The 21073-nt window shown below is 33.7% G+C and overlaps 1 protein-coding gene across 3 annotated transcripts in view; it reads left to right on the top strand.

Annotated features, from left to right (window-relative positions):
• Positions 1–21073, top strand: part of LOC115233379 — a 249668-nt gene that overhangs the window by 223132 nt on the left and 5463 nt on the right. For all 3 annotated transcript variants that reach the window (XM_029803754.1, XM_029803755.1, XM_029803756.1), the window contains exons 4-5: positions 11401–11523; positions 13495–13683. In XM_029803754.1, the coding sequence (XP_029659614.1) occupies positions 11401–11523; positions 13495–13683 (312 nt within the window). The remainder of the gene's footprint in view (positions 1–11400; positions 11524–13494; positions 13684–21073) is intronic.

Here is a 21073-nt window from a genome sequence, read left to right as displayed (position 1 = left end):
AATTTAGAATAAATTTTATGTAAAATCAACATATTTTTAATGATAAAATTAACTTAGAGAAAGATTATTGATGGTCTGTAGTCGCTCTCGCTTCTAGTAGAATAAAATCAAAATTTTTTCCTGTAAATTTTAACAGATAAATCCTGTCACACTTTTTCAGTTGTTTTAATAATTTAACATTTGAGTTTAATTAATACAACAGCAATAAATTAAATCAACAATTTTAAACAGCAATAAATTAAAATAATACAAATACTTAAAGGTTCCAAATGGAAAATATAATTAAAGAAAAAAATAGGCAAAGGAACTAGCATAGTAATAAAGTGAAAAATTTTGCAATAAATTAAATTAAAAATTTTAACCGGCATATTTTTTAACAAAAAATTACAAATTTTCCAACAGTGTATCGGTGCTAAATTAGCTGTTGTGTGATAAAGAAAGAAATATCGCGAAAAGTGACAAATGTGCATGGTAATTGCAGGTGATGTATTTAAAAATTCGCGAGAGATCAAAATCACGATTTTCGTGCAGAAAAAGATTAATAGAGAGATAAATGTGTCGATAGATATAAAATATCAAATCTCCGTTGCACTCTGTGCGACGTTAGAGAATAATCGTCGAAAATTTACTGCCGACTTCTCTGCTCGCTTAATACTCTCACGACGACGTGCTCCCGCGGCGTGAGAGCATGATTAGTATGCAAATGAGCCGCGTCTTGACAAACGACGGTCCCGAACGTAGCAAATTATTGCTTGTCTTTGATCCACGCGCCTACGTTACCAACGTTCACGAGACGAGAGACGATAGTGCATGTATATACGCGCGAATACTTTAGCGCCGCGCATAAATACGATTACGAATTTAACGGTCCGTATTTAGCAGATACACATGCAAATTATGCTGACGTGCCACTATAAATTACTCGGCTCCGCGCAGGTAATGCACCTGCTGGAGAGAAGAAAGAGAGAGAGAGAGAGAGAGATTAAAACATGACACTTGACTGGTTGGCATCTGTCAGACACAAGTGGAAATCGTTGTCGCTCTCGCAAAGTTTTGCTTCGACTTTATTACCTAATGGATACGCGCATAATTATTCGGCGCGAGCGGCAATTATGCAAATGCATCGCGCTTTGACAAACTACTCCTTGGCACTAATGGAGTACCTCTGGCGGCTTAAAGCCTCAATAACCTCGTCCCCTTCGTCGTAGGAGAAGATCGAACGATTTCTCCTCTCCTCGTCGTTGTCGCAGCGAAGACGTCTCGGAAGAGACGTCTCTCTTGCGATTTGCATTTCGCTGCCGCATTCGCCTGTCGCGCGAAACGCAAGGTCGCGACGATATTATACGCGTGGCGTAACCGTTGGCTGCAGTTTCGCTCAAGAAATTGTCCCGCGCGGACCCCGGGGCCGGGGATCACAGCCGAGTGTCGGAGAGGTACACGATAGCGAATATATAAGAGAGCGATGCTTATAAAGTATTCATAAGACCCCGCGCACCGAGCTATAGCCGGTACCGCGGCTTTATACTTTGCAATGTATTTTCGATATATCCGGCCGCCGCTTCGTAACTTACTTGGCACTTTTCGCGAGTTTGATGGAAAACTCGCGTTTTTTGTCGGTAGGTAAGCTTAATCTTCGTACGCGATAATCTTCGCACTAGAGTTGCACGGGATATCAAGACTAGATTTGATATTGTTTTGTCTTGTCTCGAAATTCGGGACAAGATCAAGACAAGATTTTTAATTAGTTATCAAGACAATACCAAGACTAACATTGTCAAGATTATTGGTCTTGTCAAGATCATTGATTTAAAAAAAAAAAAAATGATTATTTGTGTGTAAATTAAATGAGAAAAAAATTACTATATTATACAAACATAAAAAATTTTATTTAATGAATAAAAATATTTATATTAACACAAAAATTAAGAAATAATTATTACAGTAAACAAAATAAATAACATAAAATTTTTCACAGTTATTTAGCTCATTAAAAACATTATATATAGTGTTTTGGGAAGTAAACGAATGACATAAATAGTACAGGGTGTCTACTCCCTGGAAAAACCTAGAAAACCTGGAATTCTCAGGAATTTCATTTTTAACTTGAAAAATTAGAGAATTTTCATGAAATTTTATTCGAGCTTAGGGGATTTTTTCAAAAATTCTCTCTGATCATTTTGTTCTTATATTGCAAGTATCGGCAATCTGATTGGCGAATGATCGTGAATTATATGTTTCAACAAATATATTATAAATGTATATCTTTCTCTTTGATTATATGTTCTTTGTCATAGCAAAAAATACTGAATACACAAAACTGAGTACACATTTTTTATTGTAATTCTTACAATTAATGATAGAAAATGAAAATATTATGCAAATGAAAAATGCTTATCTTACAAAAGTTATTCAGTTCTTTCCAGTATATTTTTAAATTTAATGTTTAAAAATTATAAGTGGTTTATTTTTCCTTTGTATGAGTGGAAAGCATTAAAAAACGCACACAAAAAAAATTTATTTTAAAAAATTCCATGTAAAAATTCTCTTATTTTACCTGGAATTTTGAACAAATTACCTGAAAAATCAGGGAATTTTTTACAAGCTTTGAATAGACACTCTGTAGTAAATTTTATTTTAATGTATTATATATTATAAAGATTATATATGTTAAATATTATTTTAAGTAATTGTTCAGTATTAGATAAAAATTGTTAATAAAATCGAGACAAGACAGTACAAGACGAGATTTTTGCTATAAAATTCACTCAAGACAAGATTTAAATTTCCGAAAATTTTCAATACCAATATAATTTTTTAACAAATATTGTCTTGTCTTAAATCTTGTGCAATTCTAATAGTTTGAAAAGAGATTAATATTAGAAAAGAGATTAATTGTTATATACCTTTATATGTAAATCTTTTTAACAATTAAATAATCGTGTCATAGAAAATATTACAAAATCTTATAAACTGTGTAAAATTAATTCTCTCTGATGTATTCTTATTTAATTTTCATCTGGTGTAGAAATGAGATTGTAAAACCGTGGAGAAAAATTTGAGACAAAGTTACCGCGTGAAAATCAGTTCTGTCACACTAAAACTTAGTTACCGCAGTCTTGAGATTGGTAATAGCGGGTTCTAACGAAGCGCCCCGTAATAGCCGACGCAACGAGCAATTTCGAAGCAACCGGCGCGGAAAGGAAATTCATTAGCTCGCTCGCACGCTCGCGCCTTCAAAGCCGGGCTCTTCACGCGAGCTTCTCGAACCTTAAAGAAGTTCGATCCCGTCCGACCTTGTCGTTCAAGTTCGCGTAATGCTATTACGAGGCATGCCTGCGGGATGTTCTCGATCGAGGATTCGCGTATTAATGCTCGTGAAAGGGAGGCCGTTTTGATAACGCTAAGTTTACGATAGCGCGCTCCTTACGGCGGTAATAGGGTGAAGCGAGAGAGAAATTAGGGACGATGGCGAAATAAACACCGCGGGCGTGTACGAGGTGCAACCACGCGTGCACCAAAGGTGCTCATCCCCCTGTAAGGTTCACGCTCGCGTGAGCGTGTTGCTTGAGGTGATCGTGCACGAGATAGAACGGCGAATTAAGATGTGAGGGGCGAGAGGGGGCTGCTGATTTCCATACGGATGGTTCTCGTGCACTCACGCATACCTGCCCCTGCCTCTTGCCCCTTGCACCCTTCTTTGTCGTGGTTTCTTTAGCTCAGGGACGCAGCTTAATTTCAGACGCTAATTTTAGCTTAATTTCGAAGGCATTCAATGGTTGCTTTTCTGAATTATTGAAAGAAGATAATTTTTTGTCAATTACACTGGTTGATAAAAATCTTTTTTTTTTTTTTTGCCTTAAGTTCTATTAAGTCATTTTTGGTAGATTTTGAGGTTTTCTCAAAAACTTGATACGCCATTTTTAAGGTCGATTCGTAATCAACGCTAAAAAATCTATCAGAAATGACTTGATAGAACTTAAGGAAAATTTGATGTTGAACAATGTTATTTTAATCATCTACCGTAATAATAAAATATTTTTCATGTTTAGATACCTTAACTCTCTTTGATTTGAATAGAGAGATAATTTATTGCGACATTTAAATATTCAAAATAAGAAAGGAAACATTTTCAAAAGTTTCTCTTTGTTTGAATGTCATCTAAATGAGGGTGAAGTTTAAGCACTCTAATTATTTAAGCTTTTCCCTGTAGTTACGTCACTGCGGCGATCCTTTTTGCTCTCGCTTATTGTTTCTCATCGTTTACCGTCCCCAACGTACCTCCGTAAGCCAGAATTTCGCCCGGTCGTATAAGCAAATAATGTGTTTACGCATTTGCATGATGTTTCCGTAACGCGAACCACCGCACAGCGACCGTGGCTCGTTTGCGCAGAACGAGGCACGAGACGAGACCGTATTTGTAATCCGAAACCGCCGATCCGCGCCCACCACCGGAATGGATTTTACGTTCGTGGAACGCGCGATTGCACGTCGTTGCGAAATTAATAGGCATGCATACAAACGCGAACGCGCTGCACCCCATTGCCCGTATCTAACAATTTTTTTTTTTCAACTTGCTTTGCATCGTGAATATGTAAGAAAAAATCTTTAGCTAAAAAAAAAGAGGAATAAAAGTTAAATAAGTATTTTTAATACAAATGGATAAAAGAAATTAACATGAAGGAATTCTCCAACAATATATCAAGGAAACGTCATTAAAAAGGTAATTTAAATTAAAATGAACGATGGAGAAGATTTCTTGGGTTATATTTAATATATTATATCGAGAGAATGCTGTTATTATATTGCATGACATTCATGACATTTAATTCGTTTTCAACGCGTTCGTTTGCTATTTGAATAAGTTTCTGGCAATTTATTCTCTTTGATGAATGGAAAGTGATTTATTGAAGATTTTTTGCTTTTACATAATTTCCATGTTAAGAAGTTAATATATTATGTATGCAGGCAGAAAAGTGATGTCGCAAAGTCATTGGGCTTAGAAACAGCTATAGAGCTTTAAAAGCATTATGCATTAATTATTAATATATACATATAATAGACTAATGATTGAAAGATAATAAAAATATTACGGGAAATAATTACCTTTTTCTTAAAAAGAATTATTTTTGTTGAATTGTGTAATCAGTCATTTATATGACTGAAATCACATATGTTAGAAATTTTAAAGCCAATTAATTTTAAAGTCAAATAAATTGCGTCTTATATCTCGTGGAACATTTCGCCAGTCATTCCAAACTTGAATTAGCGTATGCCACATCGTATTTATCGGGCGCAATAAAACCGGGCCGTCATCCCTACGATAGGAACAGAATCGCGGGATTATCGTCATTACCGTCGTCATCGGCGTCATTACCGTAAACGTGCGCCGATTGCGGTTTAACGGCAACATGCAACCCACCTCACGCGATCACCGACTTCGCTCTTACGAGCGGATTGTCACGCGGATAAGACTAAATGTGGAGCGAAGCGGTAGATGTATGTAAAAAATGGAGATGACGTTTTCTCTCCCTCTCAATTGTCGCGCGATAAAATAATTAGTCAAATTTTGACAGCGCACTTACCACCATGTGAGAACAATTTGTTAGCGATACAGACACGCGATCGAGTGGACCATTTCTGGAAAATAAAACTCTTCGTTTCCAAATGGATTTATATGCAATAATTTTCCTCTTCGCAATCAATGATAAAAAATAACAATTTTTTCAAAGACATTAATATTACCTGATAGATATTAAAGGAAAGAAATCGCTTAATTTATGGATAAAATGTCATGTAGATTGTTTTGGAAAATTTAATCTTCTGCAAGTGGTCGCGATTTAATGGCCGATAGTGAACGTGATCAATGTATAATGAATCTCTGATGGCTAATGGAAATGCATGAGTCCATTAGTTTCGCACTTTTAGCTCGGTCGTGCAGTCGGTGCATCGTCCAGCGCAACACCCTGTCGACGACAGATATACGCGGTTTGCGTGCGTAAAAAGAATCGACTTGCGTGTTGCAGTATGCGTAAACGAGTCGGACCACGCACGATGCGTCATTCTTATTAATGGCATTGGTGGAACGCGAACATGTTCATAATGCACATCTCTGTAAGAAGCTTTACAGTGAGCGAAAAAAGATGGAGACAGAGAGAGACAAAATCGAAAACAGACAATAATAGAGATGTAAAAAAACCTAGATGCATAACAAAAATTTTGATTAATTAAAAATAATAATTACATAACTATATAGCCAATTGGAATGCAAGCTACATTTAAAATAATAATGGTTAATCCAAATCTATCATTTAAAAAGTTAAAAACAATAAAGAATTTGTAGTAATCAAAAGATAAAGATATTAAATACCTGAAAAAAAAAATTTGGAGAAAACGGAACTTTTTTTTCTATTTACATCTCTCTAACAATATCGCTCGCTTGAATCACTTGCATTCCGAACACGGGACAGTCTCTTTCTATTACAAAAATATAGCTACAATCCGTATTTTATACAATTTCTAAATATTTGCTTTAAGACTCCTATATATTATATTTCTTAAATTAAGAAAGAAATTCTCTCTTAATCTGTGGAACATTGTAATATTTGTGAAACTTCTGAAAAAAACATTTATATTCATATAAAAGTTATGTTCATACTTTTTTATAATTTACGTGTAACAAAACCGTAAACATATACCATCGGTTGTAAAATTGCATGTTCTTCAAAATATTACAAAAGCATTATTTATGCAACGTTAACATGATACTATCATATGTTCTTGCATGTAAGTATATCTCAGGATAGGATTTAATGAGATCCTTCTGGGAAGCAAAAGGTGAATTTCGCTTCAGTTCAAAGAGTTGATACTCTTGCGCCGATGCGGAAATTACCTTTGATGCTTTATCTTTTGTTCAATAACATAATTAATTCGATATTTTTATTCCTGCACATATCAAACACACGTTCTCTTATCATCGCTTATCGAATATCTATGCAAACTTAAAAAATGCAAAAACACGCATGGGAGAGTTACAAGAATTTAAACTTTATTATGAATTTCAATTTTTCAACATTAATATATTTTATAATTTGATGTTAAATGCAAGTTTTTAAGGATGTATGTGTCATATGTCAAACATTGATAAAAGCATGAAAATTTCATAGAATGTTCTATTATTTCTTCTGAGTATCTGTGTAAAACCAGAACACAATTTTCTTAACGGTTTGCAATTTATTTAAGTTTAAAATTAGTATTGATCTTTATGGAAAATCGCGTATTGTAGCACTTATTGACAAATTTGACAAAGAAAAAACATTGCCAACGAAATAAAAATTTTCACATATATTAAGAAAACTCTAATAAATACTTGTGCAAAATTTGATTTTGATCCACTTACTCGTTTAAAAGTTATTTACTAAAAATTTTATCTTTCTCTCTTTCTCTTGCTGCAAATTACTCGCTTTTTTTTGTTTCTTGTAGTTGATTTTAGGGGGTATCCAGCATCAGATCAAAAGTTTTTGTCATAAATTAAGAAAAATATTAATTACAACTATTTTCTTTTACGAAGACGTTAAAAACCATATTATTTTGTGATACTTTAATTTTTTTATGATCTAGATTTATTTATTTGATTTTTCAAACAGTATAAACGTAAGGAATATTTGGTTTTTTTTTTTTAATTTTTACAATTTTTTGCTACTATTGTACAGCCAAAACATCCTTAATCAGAATGTGTGTCAATAATTAAATACAACGTAATTGAATAAGGAGCTAAAAATTATCAAATTGTTCCGAGGAGGTACTTCATACACGTGCTGTCATCGATAAAAATTCTGCATCTCTGCTCCTATAATGCGAGCAAATTTCCCAGATTCCGCATACGTATTCCTAGTTTTCACCATGTGCACGTGCAAATCCACCAAGCCTATAAGCTTGTGCAAATGCGTGTACACGCGTGTGTCAATGCGCGCATAACACTTGGTATTACTGCACATCAGCGACACGGCGTGACTACGCATCCGTTTGCTCAGCCACGACTGTTAATTTCATCGGTGTATTGAGCATATTTGAGCGTGTATACGTCGTCTACCGTCCGACGTTAAATGATTGGCCAATCCTAGAGGTTAAACATTGACTCTATCGCGGGTGTCGGTACATACAGTCGTTCCCGCCACTTTCCTCTCTCTCTCACCCTCTTCATCCCGTTGACGTTATGTGATTTGGGATCATTACATGTAATACGCGATATTTTTTCAATATCGAGAGAAGAACCGGATTATTTATAATCTCTCTGGAAAAGATTATTAATTTCTCGTGAAAAAGATTCTGCATTTGGCATATCCTGCTATCTGAATAAAATGCCCACCATTGTCTCTAATCGCTATTAAACGTTATTCTCTGATCCTCTTTTTGCTAGAACTCCTGCAAAAACTCGGAAATGACGGCGAATCATGAAAGTTCGAGAATGGAAGGAAAAAGGGAAGGATCTCAACTATTAAATTACGTAAAATTACAACCGTCCGCGGGTTTTTTCGTGCTATCGCACTTTATCTTTTCGAAAATCGCCGTCGATCCTTTTATCACCCATCCTACGATTCCAAAAGACCTCGAAGAGTTATAATTGCCAGCGAGGGAACGCGGAGAATCGCTGTCTTCGCCGTCCAATGTACGCTTTTTCACGAATAGTGAAAGTTATCGTTCGTTATTACTCGCATTCCACGAGTTGGACCGTAATTAGACCAGATGTCTCAAGAATTACGACGGTTCGATGCTCAAGAATGCGACAGAAATGCGCTTTCCGTGCGATTGAAAATTGCTCAAAAGCGTAAATATCGAGTATGTGAGATATCCTTATTGTAAAATACGATGTAGGTTCATCACATTTGATCATCGATTCTGTTGTTACAACATTACAATGAAATAAAAATACAAATTCTATTAAATTAATAGTAATAATTAAATTTATAAGGGAAATTTTTGGCGTAAACCATTTTACGAGAAATGATAAATATTTCTGTCACAAGGACTTAAGAAAACAAATATTTAACATCGCTCTCTCTTTCTTTTTCCTGCAAATTGAATTTTGATAACAGTTTAATATATCATATGTAGTATGCAAAGCATTTACGGGAACTCGAGATTTCATTACGTAAGCGTTAGATATTGCCTGAGTCGTCGATAAGGTAGACAATCGATAACTCGAAGTGAAATAATCAAGCGATTTAGGAGCGATTAGACGAGCGCGCTGTAAGCATGACTTGCGAAAAATTGTGAGGGAGGATACGTGAAGAAACACGACGGCGAGTCGTATAGTATTCTTATAGTCAAGAGAGAGAACGGTTGCAAGAGACGAGAGTCTGTCTCAGGACGAAATTGAAAGTGCGACTTGAGGTTTTCGGGGAGGGATGAAATTTCTTTCTCTGTGCAGTTGAGTATTTGAGTATTGTAATTAGAGGATCAAAGATCAACAACGAAAAAAATTTTTTTTTTAATTTTTTAAAAATTTAATTAATGTGTTTGAATAGAGGTGTTTTTACCATGAAATTTTTATATAAAACATTTTTTGATATCTCGAATAATTTTCAAGATACATCGAAAAAAGCAAAAAACCGCTCTACATATGAGAGATGATTTCACCCCTTAAAATTGTTTTTGAGCCGCAACTGGAAATTTCTAAATTCATCTATTTATCCCTCCATGAGTATAAAGTTTCATCAAAATCAGAATTCTCGGATTCATGAGGTTCCCTTGTTAGTCTTTGATTTTCTAGTGCCAAAATGACTCATTTACGGACACGGGTTTATTGGCAAAATTGAATTGTTTTGGTGTCCTTTATAACCATCTAAAGTTTGTCTAATTCTGGGACACCCCGTATATTTTTTTAAATAAATATATATATCACTGCACCTATATATATATATATATAAGTAGTGAAAAAGTTTATCTACGTATCCTGAGCTTACAATTAGTAAAAGGCTAAACTTATCGAAGCCATTAGCTTAATGCCAAACTCGAGTTTCAAGCGCGATCGTTGTAATTAAATCGCGCGCGCGCAAATGCCTTTATATCAAGTACGTCTCCTGTGCGTTTGCCTGTGCTCATCGTTGTAATTAAATCAGACAATTGCTTTTTATACCCACACCTGGTCGTAACTAATTTTCCCGCGAAACGATGGACGAATCTATCTACTGGTCTCGATCGCCAGTAATTTCATATTAAATAGCGCGATGAACTGTAACCCGGCAGATGGGCCGATATTCAAATTGCACACCAGGCCATAATTAATCGTATCATCCCGCAATCTCATCGGACATCTCATTAAATTTGTTCTTTATGAGAGCGCACCGACATTAAGCTATTAATAATGTACCGGCGAGAGAATCGAAGCACAGATTTGTTACGTTATATTTGAATGTGTGCACATCGAGCGTAATCTATATTCCATTCGTCCCGTTCCATTCAAGACTTTCAAATAAAATTCAATGGAAATAAAACTTGCACATTTTTTACGAGTGATATCGAAAATATATTCATGCTTTGATTTTATTTCAGCGCTATAAATGTTGTGATCGATTTCTTTATTTTTTAAAATATTTTTATACATCGAAAATATCAATAAAAAAAAATTAAATTTACATTGAATCAAATATTGTTCCTGCCATTCTCTGGTCTTCTAATTTCCAAAAATATTCTTTCGATATGCTTTATTGTATATTCCTTAAACTCGATTAGTTTATTAATTGTCATGTCAGTTTAATTAATTTACTGATCGCGAGAACAATTTATTTCCTTCGAAAGTAATTACATTATTTCACTGCGGATATTTTACTTTATTCTCAATTAATTATTTTTCTCCTTTGAAACTTTTTGTTGTATAAAGAAACCTTGTTATTTTTCAGAAATACTTATATGTATAAAACGCTATGAATATTTCTGCTTCGTGAAGAATTACGTAAAAGACTGTACGCGAAAAGCTTCTCGGGTGTTCTTAAAATAGCCTGTCATTGAAGTTTTGCCTATCGGAGAGTGTGCTCGGCACGAGGGGTGTACAACCCTTCGACGAGGTCATTCGCGCGAGAGGGCGAATGAAGAAAGTATATAATTTTTTCGCCGTGGCCTTTAATGCGTTTCGCATTAATTAAACTCCACACGTATTTATATTTATTAAACGAAGATACAGATAAAAAAGATAAAAAAGATACAAACACGAAATTCGACGAAATTCGTAATCAGCATTTTTTTTTTTTTTTTGAAGCTTCATTAAGATAGATAAAATGGTAATCAGCATTTTTTTTTTTTTTTTTTGATGAAATAAAAACGAAATATGTTTATATCAGAAATGTTATAAATAATGGAGGAATGTCTTTTTCACGCATTAATGAAAATTCTGTCATTTTGCAGAGCATACTTGCAAGGATTTCCGATGCACTCAAAATGAATTCTGCATCGAGATGGATCTCCTTTGTGACGGCGTGAATCACTGTGGCGATGGATCTGACGAGGCCACCTCTACCCTCTGTGCCAGTAAGTTCTAATTACTACGGTTTCATTACTGACTGCCGACTCTTTTGAAAAATTTGATTCTTTATTAATTAAAAATTTTAAGTGTGTGAGAAACGATTGCCACTAACTTGCAAGTTACATAATTTTTTTTAGATTTAGTTAGAATTAAAATATTAAAGAAAAATTATACAAAATTATTTAACAATCTTCATATCTTGCTAGAACGATTGATTGTTAATGTATTGTATCGTACACTATTATTTTGGATGCTGGTAATTAGCAATATAGACGGTAATAATGTGCTAGTTAACATGAAATCAATATGTTCGCCATCAAGTCGTATCGTATATCAAGCAACTTTGTGCACATATCTTTTGAGACACGCTATATTTAATGAGCAAAGCGATTTAGATCGCGGAGATATAATCTCGCATGATTTAGTGCGGTTAGACATGCTGTTAGCTTCAAGTATCAAAGAGATAATAAACACAGAGAACGCGCGGAATTTCAAGAAAAAAAAAAAAAAAGAATTCTCTCCACCATATGAAAAGCTGCTATCGCGCAAACAATTTTAATTTGGAATAAAATAATTTAAAAGGTTAAGAGGAGCTCAATTTTTACAAATCGTAAATCACATATTTACAGAAAAATTAATTTTCACGGAATTCATCGAAAAACGAAAATTTCATTTCTTTGAGGAATTAAATAGACTCTGATTTTTCACTTTCCATCCGATAGATAATCATAATTACATATCGCAGTGATTTATCGTCTGCTCCTAATGACAAAGCGTAATGGTTTTCCCGATTTTTATACTTGACTGGGAAACTATTGCAATTTCGCGGCAGAGAAATGCTTGTAAACGCGAACCGAATTTACATAACATTTATGTTAATGGCCAAAACTGTGCACACATCGACATATCCAAAGAAGTTAATTGCCGCGTATTCATTACACATCCATGGGCAGCTCGTAATAGTAGCGGAATAAATTACAAACTCGTCGCATAATACTCGCAGAAATTTAGCTTATTTTACTGATATTTTATTTTATTAATTCGCCGTATTCCTTATTTTGATTTTCAGACGGTTAATAAAACAAACAATATATATATTCAATCAATAGACAAATAATTAAATTTAAAATCATTTTTAGCGCTACATTTTATTTATATATTACATTTCATATTACTTATATATTATTTTTCATATTTCACTTTACATTGTAATTCTGCAACAATGATCGTAACAACTTTCGCAGAATTTATTGTTCAAGAACGGCAATAGCTCACATGTATAGTTCTCGCTATTGTTTTGTCGCAAACATTGCACGCAACCACTATAGTATACGATCGATTTATTAAAAATTTAATGTCCCTCATAAAAGTTTTCTTTATTACTCGCGTTACTTACGAGTATCGTGTCTTGTAACGGTAAAACATGAAGTATATGTCGCTATATCGATTTCTCGATTCGTCGAAAGTGCACGCGTGTTGCGAACATGTATTTTGTATGGTTTCTATGAAACGTTGTAAATAATGTTATTCTTTGTAATGCTTAATATCTTTTTTTTTTGCAGCAGAAAGATAACTTTTTTATCATTTTTTTTTTGCGATTCCCACAGTTTATTGTACATGGAAATATTCTTCTTAAAAGAATATTTTTGGCAAATAAAATTTTATATTAATAAAGAATTTTATTTTAATAAAGATCGAAATTACAGATATTTTATTTCATGAAATTAATTGAAATAAAACGATTGCATTTTAGTGTGCAGTTTTAATAATAATATAATCATACTTATAAATAATATTTTGCATACTTTTATAACTGTACTGTATTGAGTAAAATGGATTTAAGGAATTATTAGCATGTCTTTTTGCCTTATATATGTGTTGTCTTCATTATATCTCTGTTAACCTAAAGCGTATCTTGTTTCAAAGAAAGACTGGACTTTCCCGGAGTGATTAACGATTTTTTCTTGTAATTTTAGACTCCGAGGCATCGACGATCCTAGGCATGCAGACTACTTGGTTCGCCATCGCCCTTGTTTTTCTGATACTCAGCATGGGCGGTCTGGTAATGGCGGCGGTTCTCTGCTTTTGCAAGCAGCGTGTTCCTACCCCGAGGCACCCCCATAACGCGCACAACACTCAGTCTCATCCCCCAGTCAGCTTCCCATGTGAGTCACAAAAAACCCCCCTTACATGTACACGATCGATTCGCGTCGGTGTCGTTGCAACCACCCGTAGTCGGTGCAACCTCTGGCTGCCGTCAGCCAGTTCGTTCTTTGTGGTTTTACTTCGCGTACTGTCAACTCAAAACACCGAGGAAAACTTTTTCGCTCTCACGATGAGAGAGTTTGCGTAATGCCGTTACTCTAAACGATTGCATTTCCACGGTACGCACACGCGAGAAAGAATAAAAATAATTTTTCTAAATTAAATTATCAATGTTGGTAAAACTTGTTAAAGCAAAGTCTACGATAGCAAGTTCTTTTTTTCTTTCATGAAGTACTTTAAAAGATTGTTAAAAAAATGAGTTATAAGTTATACAAATTTTACATAAAAATTACATAATTTTAGTATTTATACAAATAAAAATAACCAAATAAGTAAGGAAAAATAAGGAAAATAGCTGAGTTAATTGAAATACAATTTTCTAAAAATGCTGTAACGCATAAATTTTGGAAAATATGTTATTAATAATATACTTAAAGAATTGATATTATTTTTTTCATCGCGAAAAAGAAACTTTGATAAATATCTTTGATAAAAAAAGTTAGAAGAGAGCTTCAAAATTTAATTTCATTAAAACATCCTGTACATAAGTTTAAAACAATATTTTAACTTTCAATTACATATTCTTCTTTTATATCCGATACATATTTAAAGATAATTTGCTTCCATAAAGCGGACTGTATTAATGGTTATGAAAATTAATTAATTTTATCCAAAATATGGTAATAAACGCATTTAGTTGATTTGAGTTCTGCACGGGTCGAGCCAATGATCAAAGGACGCACGCGCTCGCGATTACGGCATAAAATATTCATTTATTTATGCTTTTATCGTATGTGTACATTATGTTTCATGTATACATCTTTTTGTAGAATAAAGGTCACACAGACGTCGGTACATTGTCGCGAAATTGTCTCCGATCATTTCAATATGAAGCACGTATTTCTGTTTTCATATCACTTTTTACAAACAAACATTTTCAAAAATCACTTTGAATACCAAGTTGAAAATCGATATTGTATTTCACGAAATCTAGAGTTTTAGAGCTTATATTTCTATAAAAATTCCTTGTTTCAGCAAATTATTTATCTTGAGATTTTTGTATGTTTTGTTTTGTAGAGTACAATACTTCTTCAATAAATCTGTATATTTTTGATTTTTAAATATATATATATATATATATCGAATTTAAAGATACATTAATTTCACAATTTTATATTGGCTTTATAAGAAGCACGCTTAATTAATACGTGTTTACCTATCAGCACATGGAGTTATGGATCAATGCCAGGTTACGTACGATTATCAAGGATTTATTCCGGATTTAGAATTATTACATTAGGATTACATTTACAAGAAGGTTACATTACCATATGCGCTGCCATTTCGCATCGCGTGCTGTTACTCGATTATGCTGATATCATTCGAACACCCCGTATATACCGTATGTTTGCTTTTCATTTGATTGCATAGCGGTTTACCTCGCACTTCTGCACGTCATTTCGTACCATGACAACGATTCTAATTAATTAATTAAACCTACAGATTTGACAGATGCATTTGGCGATTCACATCCGTCAATCATCCCACGTATATTTGTGGTTAGCTATTATAATTTATTTATCGGATCCGAGAACATTTGCGGTTATTTCAATTACTTTTCGACTTTATCATTTATGTTGTTTCTATCGCAAACTCTTTGAATAAAATGTCTTTTCTAATAATGCATAAGCCGATTAAAAGTTACTTCAGTCTCTGTACAACTATACTTGCACATAAAACTATTATAAACAAACTAAATGTAAAAGATCGATTGTTGGACATTTAAAGTTATTTGAAAATCTTTAATTTTTTTTTTTGGTCTCTTTATCCTACAATGTTTGAATTTTTTTTTCTGGGAATTATTGTTGAAACTCGTACAAGTATAGAGAAAAATATTTTTTTATATAAAATAAAATGTAATCAGATCTGTTATTCCGTTTTTTTGTAATTCGTATTTATATACGACGTATTTTTACATCAGATTAAACTCGTATTTATCGTCATTTTTATTTTGTCGACATTTCGCCTCAATAACGTCTAAGGCCTTGTTCACACAGGTCATGATCCCTTGCCCTAGGGGTGTCCCATCCTTCATCTCTGCAATCCCGCTCGCTGTCGAATGCATAAATAAAATATCTCTGTAACACCTCGTAACTAGGACAAATGTCCGGCGACGCGAATTCGTGAGGTCATTATGGCGAACTCGCGACCTTTCAATAAAACCGACCTAAATATCTGCGGTTAGTGCTGAATTAATCAGCGACCATCGGTTGAATTGAATCCCGCTCGCCCCCGCTATAATTAAGCAGCGAGATGATCGATAGACCGCGCGATATTCCGCGCGTTGCTCTCTTACAATGGTATCCATTATTTATTTACGCGTAACTGTTACCGCGGGCGATTGTGGCAGCACAGCGAAATTAGAGGGCGGAGATATGTCGGATGGAAAAAAAATGATAGGAGAAAAACCTGAACACAAAACGCGCGCCGTTGTTTTCATTAAACGATCGATCGCCGCGTTTGGTCTGCTCATGCTCGTTTTATAATGTCGTTTGGCTTTTCACGATTTTAATCGGCGAACGGTATCGTGATGTTTGCCACAATTCCGTCGATGTATCGTTGTTGTTTTTTAACCCCGCGGTAATCGATAACAAATAGCGCGTGCCTCGCGGCTTGTTTCTCGTCCAGTTTGTTTATTGCTATTACTAACTGCAGGGAAAAAGAACGAGAGGCAGACAAGAGATAGAAAGAGTTTAAATTAGTTTAATATACGAGTGTCGAAACTTTCTCTGTCTCCCTGCGATCGCTTGCGCGCGACATCGCGCACTGAAAATTCGATTATCCGAAACAAACGGTGGATAATAGTAGCAAAAAATTGCTAAAATTAAAAAAATGCATATTTCTTACGGTTATACTGTTTGAAAAATCAAATAAATAAATCCGGATTATAAAAAGAATTAAAGTATCACAAAATAATATGGTTTTTAGAATGTCTTCGTAAAAAAAATAGTTGTAATTAATATTTCTCGTAATTGATGACAAAAACTTTTGATTGTGAATATCCCCTGAAATCAAATGCAAAAAACAAAAAAAAACGAGTAATTTGCAAAGAGAGAGAGAGAGAGAGAGAGAATATTTTTCTACAATTTTTAGTAAATAACTTTTAAACGAGTAAGTGGATCTAAATTAAGTTTTGCATAAATATTTATTAGAATTTCCTAAATATATGTGAAAATTTTTATTTCGTTGGCAATGTTTTTTCCTTGTCAAATTTGTCAATAAGTGCTACAATACGCGATTTTTCATAAGAATCAATACTAACTTTAAACTTAAATAATTTCCAAACCGCCAAAAAAATTATGCTTAGGTTTTGCACAGATATTCAGAAGAAATAGTAGAACAGTGTACAAAATTTTCATGCTTTTGTTATTTTGACATATGACATATACATCCTTAATTCCGGTGGAAAAACGCGTTTTTGTTTTCGGCTGATTAATCGAACAGCGTCTGTGTTCGAACGAGTGCAGCCAAGCTTTGCGTATGCAGATGCATTAAGTAATAAGTTTTTGATGTATTATCGAGAGAGACACGATTTATACCGCCTACGGCCCGTGTTAATGCGAATGATAATTTGCGAAGATGACATGAGTTTAGGTTGTATAATGCAAAGACTAAAGACACGCCAAAAGAAGTGTGCCATATTTTTACGATTTATAGTATCAAGATGTTTCATTTCCTATTAAATTTAATCTTCACGAATTGCAAGCTTTATGAAAGAAATATTTTGGAATTCTATCAATTTAGAATTTTTTGTTGTTAGTTAAATCATCTCAATCGAAATTCTTTCCATCATATCTCGTAAAATACGATATAATTTAAGTTAAGTAAATTGAGTTTTAAAAATAATATATATTTGCTTTCTTTAGATAGATAATAAATAAAACGTCTATTAATACGGTTTTAATTATAATGTAAAATGTATTTGTATTTATTATTTATTAGACAAGAACTGTTTTTTTTTTTTTATAAAGATCCATTATTGTTCTACACATTACGAATATACATCAATACTGTACTTGATATAATCAAATGAATGCCAATCTGAAATACGATGTCAAGGAAACTATTTAAGATGTGATTGGAAGCAATCGGCTAAAATTAGTCGAGTTTATATCCAAAGAGGTCGAACGAATCTAAATCGTCAGTTTCTTTTATAAATACTATCTCTTGCTTTAATTTTGAATAGCTCAACAAATATTGCGTTGTCAATAACATCGTCTAAAATATAAAAATTAAAGAACTTTTTTAGCAATTTTTCAATTTTCACATGAATATCTTCCAAGTTTCTATAAATTAATAACTATTTTCTCGAGACTCGGATATTTTTTTGGAAACTTAACAAAAATAAAGCTTTTAGAATTCTCCAGTCAAAGAAATATATAATTTTAATCGATCCTGAGAAAATTATTATCAATTTTCGTATAATGAAAACGATGTTGACGTTCCATATCTTCAGATTTCTATTTTTTACATTTAATCAGATATATCAGAATTTTTTGATCATATCAAATTCTAAAACTCTTTGAAAAAGAATCAAAATCTTATCAGTTATATCAAAATATTGAAAAGGTGCTGACTTCATAGAAGATCCGAGATTACAAGTGAGATTGTGAAAGTAAAAAGAAAACTACTGTTACGTTACCGTCTCGATTTAATGGAGCGCGTCGACTTGATAACGGCCATTACTCGCATCACGTTGCAAGATTTATTAACGACACGAGTAAGAGGGACTCTTCGCAATAGTGTATTTCCAATAAGGTAAACGCTAACACCGCGATAAGTGTAACATAAACATTACCCTTGCAATTCGTAGCTGTGTATCTCAACATTTACCGTAGTGTGTATGAATTTCCTAATTCATGCGCTATCTCTCTCTTTCAGCTACGTCTGAATTATTCGCGAGATAGAAACTAAGACGCTGTGTCTTTTAATCTATCACCAAGCTCTTTTTCTCTCTGTGCTACATTTTTCAATTTCTTTGAGATATAACGTCGCTCTGGCTTTTCTCTTATATCTCAGCTTATATATATTAAGCTTCTTATTTGAGAAAGTTATAAATACGTAAAATAGCGAGATGTTTAATTGCTTTTTTTAATGTACTTATTTAATTTTTGCGATACTTTAATTGTACTATACTAAAGAAGTGAGATATATCTCTTTTATCTCTTCTTGTTTATTTATTTTATTGTACGCTTTGATATAATATTGTAGCGAGTATAGTGACATTATTACGTGATCGAATATTAAATCCATGCGTACGATGAAAGATGTTCTTTTTACGTAACAATGACGTTTTTGACGAACGTGCTCTCGTTCCTCTATTCGAAAACGCGTTTACGTGGTCGCGTCGGTTTGTACGGTTTGCACGCGTTTTGCACCACCAAACTTGTTGTCAATGCGGTGAGCAGTCTCACCTGTCGCTCTTTTGTCGAGTTTCATCCGAGCGATATTCATTCGAGCCAGTACCAAAAGTATTCGGAAATAAAAATCGAGCGATTCTACAAACTTCAACAGAGTGGGAAATAAATATAAATATAAATTCAATTAAAAATCCAAGTTTGTATAACGCGATCCGATTAAAACTCCGCGTATCCCCGCTAACGCGTCCCATATATCTCCAAGAGCTGAGGTATTCAGAATGTATAACGCGATTCTACAGTGGAGTCGGTCCAGACGCAACGCTGGATTGCAGATATATCCGAGTCCGACACGTCCGATTTTGGTGTAATAGCAATAAATTGAAGCAATGCAGCGAGCTTTGTATCATGGGTCGAAGCAAATGTCAAACTGCACTGCAGTAAAACGGACCGGGTTTCGTCAAATATTTATCGTAAAACTTTTACGTATACGCGTTTCCCGTGCGTGCAGAAAAAAAAAAAAGATATAAGCGAGATATATTAAACGATTTAAATAATTTCATTTATTTTTGCCTATTTGCGGTGGCAAAAATTTTCTGCGAAAAACACTACGCTGAGAATTTTTCTCGCTATAATATAAAACTCATTATATAATCAGAATAATTTTGACAAAATTAAATAAAAAATTATACAACATTTTTTTTAAGTATTTGTACCAAGAAAACTGGGGCAGAATATCAAGGGTAAAGTGATAAAATTAATTTCGAAGGAGAAATATCATATATCGTATTTTGGAAATTGGAAAAAATATCCTAGTAACAGCGGAAGAGAAGTTTATATAAAGTTTACTGACATAATATGTGGCTTTTACAAAATAAATGTCGATAGTTCGTACTTTAACTAAAAGTTTTGCATATGCACTCTTATTACGATATCCTGGGAATATAGAGGAGAATTCTGAATAAACGGAGGCAAAAGGTACATCATGCTTTGGCCTCGGCCCAAAAAAGAACGACTTGGTCGATACGAACGGTCGGGAAAATAGAAAAATGCGCTCTCCTCGCTCACCGTGTTTTCGCTTATGTGTACGTTTTAATAATAAATAGTTTCAGCGGAGTTCCCGCAACTGAATATACACATGAAACAAGGAACGGAGAAACGAGGACGGAACTAGGCAATATTCCGCTGCAATTTGTAAATAGAATTTCAGATTTGAAAATAAAAACGCAAAGAGAAAGATAAACAATCGAAGCATTGTACTGAGAATTATCAACTTTTAATTGAAGATTGATCGCGACCGCCCTGAAATAATACAATGACATTAGCATTCGCTCTCTCGCTTAGAGTTGAAATTAATTCCTTCAGTAATGAAGCGCGGTGCTCGCGGCAATTAATGCTATAACTATATCTATTTCGAGGCGTGCGCACTTTAGAATGAGCCAAATTCGATCATTGATAAATATATAAACTAATTCAAGTATTTTCGTTTATGCCATCGATTTCATTCGTTAGTCCATGTAACACGGATTACAGTTTTGAAATGGAGATTATGATATGATTGATTGATAGGCAAGCACCACAAATTGAAGCAAGCCTGCGCTCGGTATCGATTTTCTTTAAAATGTAATGTGATTAACAGGAAATATATATGGTAATCGTAATTAAGCACGTGCATGATGAAAATTAGATTGGTACGGAAAAATAAATATTTTTAGCAATGTTGAAATTATTGAATTTTTATTGCATTGAATCCATTGAATTACTCATTATTATTCTGTATTTTATAAATATTTTTATATCTTTTGATGTGTATATATGGAGAGAGAGAGAGAGAGAGAGAGAGAGAGAGAGAGAGAGAGAGAAAGAAACAATC

Source organism: Formica exsecta, unplaced genomic scaffold (assembly GCF_003651465.1).
Source record: "Formica exsecta isolate Colony F162 unplaced genomic scaffold, ASM365146v1 scaffold174, whole genome shotgun sequence".
Lineage (NCBI taxonomy): Eukaryota > Metazoa > Arthropoda > Insecta > Hymenoptera > Formicidae > Formica > Formica exsecta.
Note: the sequence above shows the minus strand (reverse complement) of the source record. Positions and strands in the feature narration are given on the sequence as shown.